This window comes from Fulmarus glacialis, unplaced genomic scaffold (genome assembly GCF_000690835.1).
Source record: "Fulmarus glacialis isolate BGI_N327 unplaced genomic scaffold, ASM69083v1 scaffold8813, whole genome shotgun sequence".
Classification (NCBI taxonomy): Eukaryota; Metazoa; Chordata; class Aves; order Procellariiformes; family Procellariidae; genus Fulmarus; species Fulmarus glacialis.
The window spans coordinates 32,057-40,426 of record NW_009204842.1 but is presented as its reverse complement, the minus strand read 5'-3'; the positions used below and the strand labels follow the sequence as shown (position 1 = coordinate 40,426).

The 8,370-nt window shown below is 46.1% G+C and overlaps 1 protein-coding gene across 1 annotated transcript; it reads left to right on the top strand.

The window, feature by feature from the left end:
• Positions 1 to 263: 263 nt before the first annotated feature.
• Positions 264 to 5,769, top strand: TCHP (trichoplein, keratin filament binding; the record flags this gene model as incomplete). The annotated part of the gene is made up of 10 exons (XM_009575148.1): positions 264 to 320; positions 883 to 951; positions 1,782 to 1,955; positions 2,453 to 2,565; positions 2,868 to 2,934; positions 3,221 to 3,393; positions 4,361 to 4,442; positions 4,670 to 4,855; positions 4,931 to 5,074; positions 5,737 to 5,769. Coding segments are annotated over 10 exons (1,098 nt in total), but the record flags the coding sequence as incomplete, so codon positions are not given.
• Between the last annotated feature and the right edge of the window lie 2,601 nt (positions 5,770 to 8,370).

Here is an 8,370-nt window from a genome sequence, read left to right as displayed (position 1 = left end):
GCTCTTGGCGGCGCCAGGAGGGGCCTCGCAGCCCCGGGCTCGTTCCGCATCTCTGCCGCTGAAGGCGCGCCCGTACAGCTCTCCCCGCGACGGGACGGGCCAGGCCGCTTTAGATGTGCACATGGCACTTGCTGGGGGCTCGACAGAGGTGCCCCGCGCTGCGTTTTTCAGCACTTGGTGCGCTTAACTAATGGCTGTCTCGGGAGGGTTTGGTATCTCAAATTCTTCTGTATGCTGACATAACCCGACTCTCATGTTTCCAGGTTGCTGAGCAGCTGCTGTTTGAGCACTGGAAGAAAAACAACGCTGAGCTCCGGGAGGTGATGTTGCTTTCTTTTTAGTCCCTGCTGCCTTGCATTTATTAAACCAGTTTTTAACTTGAATGTCCTCGTGTATCTACTGTTGTCACTCGTCTTGAATCACAGCAATTGTCCCAAGTTCTGATAAGCAAAAGGCAAAGAAGAAAATGGCTTAACTGTGTAAGAAGTCCCCTCAAAACTGGTATTTTTCAAAAACAGTCAGAAACCTGTTCTAGCACTGAGAGCAGATTTTCAGTGCCCGTGATGTAAGTATCTCAGGTGCTTTTTAAAGCTGTACCTGCCATGTCCTTGGCGCTTCCTTATTCTTTATTCCACTGACCTGCTGCTCTAGCCGCCACAGCTCTGGCTTCAGTGTCACTGTAGTGACACTGAACTGGCATGTGACATTGACCCTCAGCTTGTGACCTGGTAGGCACCAAGGGACACTCAAACGAGCCCACCTCTGCAGAGGCAGATCCTGCTGGGATTTCAGGGCTACGGCTGGGCCTGGAGGAGCTCTAGAGAGTCTGTCTAGGTCCTGGAGGACAGGAGAGGCACTAATGGCATCTGTTGTCGTCTACAGGTGGAGTCGGAGCTGCACAGAAAGCATGTGATGGAGGCTTGGGGTGATCAGCTAATGCAAAAAACCAAGGTAGGCTGGGGTAGCCCTGGTGTTACCGGTCACTAGGGCAGACTCCTGAAACGTGCGGTGTGAGGTGTGACACTGTGTGCCTTTTGACCCGGCTGGCAGACAGCTTACCTTCCTGTACGGGCACGGCTCGGATGTGGAAGGAATAGGAGTTGGCTGTTTGTTTTTCTCACACCAGCCCTGAACCAAATAATGACTGAGGTCGCCTTGCTCATTCCCGTAGCGATGGGGAGTTCTGGTGTCCGTAGAATGACAGGAGCTGCTAAGAGGAAGGATGCTTTTAATGAAGAGCCATCATTCCTGTCTAACAAGTACACGCTATCTGTCTGCTAGAAAATCCAGTGCTATCTATCAGGCTGGACGATCTGTTGCAGGATTCAGTGTGGCACCAAGTGCTCATCTAACAGCAAACTGCAGTGCAGAGCCAGCGCAAAGCCACAAGAGCTCAGTATTTGGATACGCACATGCATGGGAATACAGTGGTTTTGGTGTGAGAGAATAATAAAGGCCTTCAAATACAGGTTCCAGAGTTAGCTAAAACAATAATTTATGTTGTAATAGGAAAAAATGAGTGTATTTTTAAGACTGCCTGTGCTTCGCATCAGGCCGGTGCAGGGTCCTGCAAAGGATGCGTACAGACTGACAACCATTTTCAGGCAGTGTTCAGCAGATAGTTTTGCTTTGTCCTTGTGTTCCTTCCTAGCGTATTTTGTTCTATATTTTCTCAATACGTGTCAGCTTGCAAGAATTTGATTTGTGGATTTCCTGAGCCAGAGGCTGTTTCTTTGTGTTAACCTAACCTTAAACGCCATGCTTTCTTTTGGCTCGGAAAGCAAGAAACAGCTGAACTTGAAGAGAAAAAACGTTATGAAAATGAATATGAAATTGCACGAAGGGAAGCGCTGGAAAGAATGAGACAAGAGGAAGAGAAGCGTCGGCTGGCAGAGAAGAAGCAAGCGGAGACGTTGGTTCAACAAATAGAAGAACTGAAATTACACGAGAACGAGGTAATCTTTAGTTTCTCCTCATTTGATAAGGAAGTTCATTGTTTCACTTCGAAATGCAGCAGCACTGACCTGACTTCTTCCCTCCAGGTTTCCGCTAGATTAAATCTGGAACAAAGTTAGTTGTGACATAATTTCTGTTAGTAATGTAGACCTCTCCCATGAACACTGGCGTATTAACTGCATTCCGGTAGCTTTTGTTTGCTCCTCTTGAAATGTGAGCACCCTTTTGTGCTGCACCAGATGAGAAAGAGATTGCTAGAAACTTCTAAGTGTGACAGGTTTGGGTCAAAGGCTTTTTCAGCTGGGGCTTCTCACAGTGTCTCTTGAGCTGTGAGCCACCAAGTCACGAATTAAATTAATGTGGAATATTTGCTGCAATGAGGATTTTGACTGCTTGCAGAGGAGCAGAACGGGGTACAAACCCTGGTACAGACGCGCTCTCTGGGATGTGTAGCTCTCTGATGTACTCTTTCTTGGTGGTTGTTTTTTCCTTTTAGGCAACAAAGCTGAAAAAAGAACAGGAGAATTTATTAAAGCAGCAATGGGAGCTGGAGAACTTGGAAGAAGAAAGGAAACAAATGGAAGAGCACCGGAAGAAGAAAGAGCTTGGGTATGAGATCGAGCAGGGCTTGGATAGAATCTGTTCCTGTGTCCACAGTAGTACTTGCGACACGAGGAGATATTTCAGATGGCAGCGGTGGGTTGTAAATATTTGGTTTTTGATGGAAGTGCCCAAAAGAGCCAACAAGCAAATGTGTTAGTGCCGTTACTTCTTTTTGTTCATGTTAGCAGTAGCCGGTACCTCTGTCACCTGTAAGTTACGTTGTCACAGATGTACCTGCTTGAGTGCTGGTGTATAGCAATATAGGGCTTTAGAGTCAGTTTGAATGTTTTCTTTTTCTTCTCCTTCAGTCGCTTTTTGAGGCATCAGTGTAATGCCCAGCTAAAGAGACGAGCCCAGCAGATACAGGAGGAGCTGGTAAGAGAAAGTACCCCTTGATTTATACGTTACAGATACTGTGTGCTGAAGAAACTTGTTCTTTGTGTTTTGTTTATGCGTCTGCCTCTGCCTCCAGATAATTAGTTAGGAAGCCCCTTCCAGCTTGTGAACAGGGCTGGAGCAAGAAGATCATGGGGAAGCCAGCAGACTGAGCATCTTCTTGAGCACACCTTTGACACTATGTCACCAATAATTTGTAGAGAGTAGCCCTGCACACAGGCTGGAAGCCTGTTGGATAGTTGTTAATCTTGTGGTTTTTCTCAAGGAGATAGACAGGCAAATTTTATTAGCCCTCCTCGAGAAAGAAGATGAGGATCAGCGCCGCCAGTCTGCGCGACGAGAACGGGCTGTTGCAGATGTTGCCTGGATGAAACATGTCATTGAGGAACAGCTCCAGGTAGAAAAGGAGAGGGAGGCAGAGCTGCAGACTATTTTTAGGTGAGTCTGCCCGCCTCTGAACGTCATCTAAAGAGACCATGTGTGCTGAGCGTTCCTGTGTGGTTGGCAGAGCTCCATTCACGTTTGTTAAATAGGCTTTGAAAGGGGACGTTAGAAAGCGGTGTCTGTTTGGCCTTGCAGTTCTAGAAGCACTGCAGCAGAAGTGAGCTCTGCCCCTTCTTTCGTGTGCTAGTACCGTGTACAGCATGCTAGTACAGGCAGACCCGAAGCTTTTCTGCCAGGACGGAATCAAAACCTGTGGTTGTTTTTCAATTACTTCAGCCCAACACTAGTCCATATAATTTCTATTATGTTAACTTTAATAACAAAAAAAGGTAGTAGCACAGAGACAGCGAGAATTACCTTTTATTTGCAAGCACTTTGTAACCAACTTTCTATGATTCTGCATTACTGATGTGGAGGGTTTAGTCTAAGTGACTCCAAAACCTGCGTATTGTTTCCTTTTCTATCTCGGAGCTTGTAGATCAAAGCTGCCTCAGGTTCAGGTTCAACTTACGCTCTCCCCAGCACAGAGAGCATCTTCACTGGTGACAGGACGGCGCGTACTACCATCAAGTTTTAGTTAAAGGTTTTGTTGCAGAGGGAAGATTTGCAAAACCTTCAGCTTTTCCAGCAATATCCTTAACTACCCACCCCCCGTGTGAAGTAGAATCCTTGTTAAGAGGCAAGCTTCCTCTGGAGGCCCTTCTGTGCCTGGAGCAGATCCCGCATCCGAGAAGTCCTGCTGCAGGCCAGCGTTCCCTTCGGCGTGTTCCCTCCAGCTGTTCAGTAACAGGGAGGTCAGGGCGGTTCTCTGAAATAGGCACAGGAGGGGCGCACACGCTAGCTGCCGGGGAACAAGCGTGAAGAGAAACCTGAGTGCTCCTCTAAAGCACAGGGTAGCTCGTCTATGCCCCTGAGTTTTTTAAGTAGTAACCTTAGAGATAATTCCTCCTCTCTCCTTTAGGGAAGAAGCTAAAAAAGTGTGGGAGAAGAGGGAAGAAGAATGGGAAAGAGAGAAGGCGGCCAGAGATCGCCTGATGAATGAGGTGATGACCTTTTTTGATGAGGTGTCTCTCTTGGTTCGATGAAGCCATCATTCCAGCTGTGACCCTCCAGAGGGTTAGAGCCTTCAGTACCCAGGGCAGAATTTTTCTGCTTGTCCGATACATTTTCTGAGAACTGTTTAACTGTTTAAACTGTGAGATTTCCCCAGTTCTCCTTCCAAGACTGGCCCCTTTCCTGACTTACCTTGTCCCTTAATCCTCTCACAAAGGTCCTTGCAGGCAGGCAGCGCCAGATCCAAGAGAAAATGGAGTTAAACAGACGAGCCCAAGAAGAGTCTATAAAGTATCGAGAGCAACTGATTAAAGAACTTGAAGAGGCAAAAGAACTGACTAGGCGAGAGAAGGAGCAGGAGGAGGAACTGAAGACAGCCCGCAGGCGGGAGCTGGAGGCGCAGGTACAGCTTTCCAGACACGCACCCAGCTGCGGAAGGTGCCCAGTCTGTGTCTGATCTCGTCTTCTCTGTGCCCAGCTGACAGAGCGCCGCTTACAAGAACAGGAGGAGCAGCAGCACCAGAGGGAGGAGGAGGAAGAGGAGAGATCAGCCCGGCAGCGCTGTGAGGAGTTAGTGCGGCAGGAGGCCAAGCGCATGGCTGAGCAAGGGTATCGCAGCAGGGTAGGTAGCAGCGGTGCGGGGAGTCCTGTACGCGCAGGTCACCCTGACAGGCGAGCCCGTCCGGAGGGCAACGGCATCACACAAGCAGAACGGTCATTCCCTCCAGTCTGCACCTTAGTTGCCACAGCGCCGGGGGGACACTGAGCCCGTTCCTTCCCCTGGCGTTATAGTTCTCTCTTACAAATTGCTTTTCTTTTTCTGATAGGGAGGTTTTAGGTCCCAATTTTTAAATAATTTTTGAGGCAGATTTGTTGCTACTGCCTCAGATGTTACTCTAATTATTTTCAGCATTATCAGCTGCATTAACGCGGTTGGTACAGCGCATCTCAGCTGCTCAGTGTCTTTCCACCTTCTGTCGTGCTTTGCCTAGCTCTAAAAAAGAAGCTGACTTTGAGTAACCCTATCTAAACCACATGCCCAGCAGGTCATATTTTCATACTGAACTATGAGCTACTCTGCTAGACAGTAGCTACTCAAGTCAGAGGAAGCTGGAAGGAGGTGTTACTGCCTTAAAGATCAGCTCTTAAACGTTACTGATGCTTTTTCTTGGAGGATATTCTGTGCTCTCCAAAGTACCTTCTTTGCATGCTGAATAGCATGTGTGTGGAAGATTAATTCTAGAGCCCATAAAGTAGTTATGATCTTTGTTTTGACCCTGTTAGCTCTACAGTTACCCAAAAGCAGCATGGACCTGAGGATTCTTGTCCTTTGCCCCTGAGGAACGAGCAAATGCAGTTGCAGACTGCAGAAAGAAAAGTTTGAAGAATCAAGGAACTCTTGAAATGATGGTACCTTTGGAATAGCCTATAATGATGCCGAGACTCAACTCCGTAGATTTCTGAAAATATTTAGCTGTGGCCCAGCTGAACACGAGCAAATTCCTACTGGCTTCAAGAACGCGGAGGTGCGAGCATCCTTGGAGGGCTGAACTGCCTCACTTGCTCCGTGTTCAGGAGTTGCGATGATGTATTTTAGTATGTGCTACACCGGGGCAACATGGCAAATAAATGAGCCCTTTGGATCCAAACTGTGACAGAATCCGTGCCTCCTGTGGAACAGGAACTGTAAGCCGCGACGTGCTGCATTTGCTATTTAAGTGTCAGGCTCCCTCGGAGCAGCAGGATGTGCCTAGAAGCCCAGCTGGCTTTTAGGAGTTAATTGATAACGCATTGCAAATCAGTAGGATAACGTGCTGTGGCAGTAATTCTTAACATGTCCAGTTCCTCTCCAAAACGTGCTGAAGACTTCATTAATTTTTTTTTTTTTTACCTGTTTCATAAATAATGAATAATTGCAACCTGAACAACTGTTTGTTTCTTTACGTGAGCAAACTGCTGCAACACCAGGAGGGGCGGGGAGGTTTAGTTGATTATTGCACTTGATTCTTTGCTATTACCATAGACAACTGCAGCTTAAAATCAGTCATGCACGGCAGCTGGTGTGGTGTGTTCAGATCTTGTCGCAGCGTGCAAGGAGCTGTTACAGGGCTGTGACAAAATGGGTGCCGTTTCAGCACTGCAGGCTTTCCTCAACCATAGGAACCTTTTCAAGATCTTTTCTTTAGAGAAGCAGCAGTCAAATAACCCCAAATAATTTTGCACACTGAAAGGGTTTTAGCATTTTATAGTAATACAGTAAACAAAAGATTAAGTCAAAATATTGTACAGACAGAATGACACTGATAAATACAAGTTTTGGAAAAAGGCAAAAAGATTTTTACTTTCCTATGCAGCATTTTGTAAAGAAAGAGCAAGTTTGTTTACAGGGGAAAAAGATCTAGTCATAAAAGAAAAAAACCACCATTGTTATTCCAGGTATTACAGATCTTCTGACCCGCAGTGCTGTATGATTCGAGGGCTACTCCACGTACTGCTCTTTAGTTCCACCGTTGGTTTTGAACCGTTCTGCCTGTTTGTGGAAAGAGCTGACGTAGTACACCAGCATGTGCTCAGACCACTTCTGCTTTACTGAGAACGTCAGAAAATTGCTTATCTTGCGTGATGTTTGCTTGGAGACGGGGGAATTGACCTGAAATGCTGTTTAATCAATGGCGGGTTGGCCATGTTTTTATAGCTAAGCCTTCCAACGAGCAAAATGGTTGATTTTAGAAAATCTGGAGCTAGCGTAGCTGGAACAAGGGCTTGCAGTGATCAAAGCGTCCGTTTGTTTTGGTACAGAGGCAAGTTTAAACAACTGATAACTTACAACATAACTCAGTGTTACCCTGCTTTGGAGATCAGGTAAGATATGTTAAAGAAAAGCATACAATGGTGTCCTGAGAGATTTAAAAATGCCATCCGCTGCCTTTCAATGATGCCAATTTAAGGAAAAGCTCCTAGAAGGTTATCAATGTATTTAATTGCCAGTAGCATAATTTTGAAGTAGGTTTTACAAATGTCTTTTGCAGTTCTAATCCCAGCCTGTCTGCATTCCCGTGAGTTTAGAGACAGGTCTGGAATTCAGAAAGGAAACAAAAGAAGCCACAATGAAGAACATTAATTTACTGGGCTGTCATCAACTCTCTCCATTCCTTTCCTCCCTCAAACTTGCACTACTTTAAAAAGGGAGCTAATCACAACATACAAGAATCCAACAGTGTTATGGCACTTAGTGTTTATATATACATACAAACACAGTATGATTTGAAAAGGAACCAACCACTGAACCTCAGTTCACTGTTCACCTAAGTACAGCTTTGAAGAGTTTGTGGGTTTGGCAGACTGCATACTGCAGACCTGTTTGTCGAACAGCAGATAGCCGATTCTGACTCAAATGTTCCTGTGAAAACTGTCTAAATGTTCACATCAACTGCTGCCGCGTGACAGCCACAGCAGTTCCGTGACTTCACTCTTAACTAAAAGACCACCTCAAGTGGCTGCCAGCTGAACTGCCCCGGCCGGCTCCTGGACATGACAACACCCTTCCACAGGGGCACACGCAAAGGCAAAAATTAGCAATTCCCCCCCCCTCCCCCTGCCCCATGGAATTTAGATTCCCAAAAAACTCTCATTATTTTTGAAAGTATGGACTGACACAGTTTTGTGAATTGTTATGAAAGAAAAAACCTGAAACACACAGTGACATTTGTCACCCACTTACCCCTTTCTAACGGGCAGCCTAGCTTGGGTTACTCCACATGTAGCTTGTAAAATTTTGAAAGATTTGCATAAAACTTGCTAGATATCAGAAATCTTTTCACATTTGGATATGCTGAGGTACAGAGGTTATATGCTATGGCAGACACAGCTGCTTTTGCACTGGCACTCTTCTAACTTCCTTTTTTGTTTTTACTTATC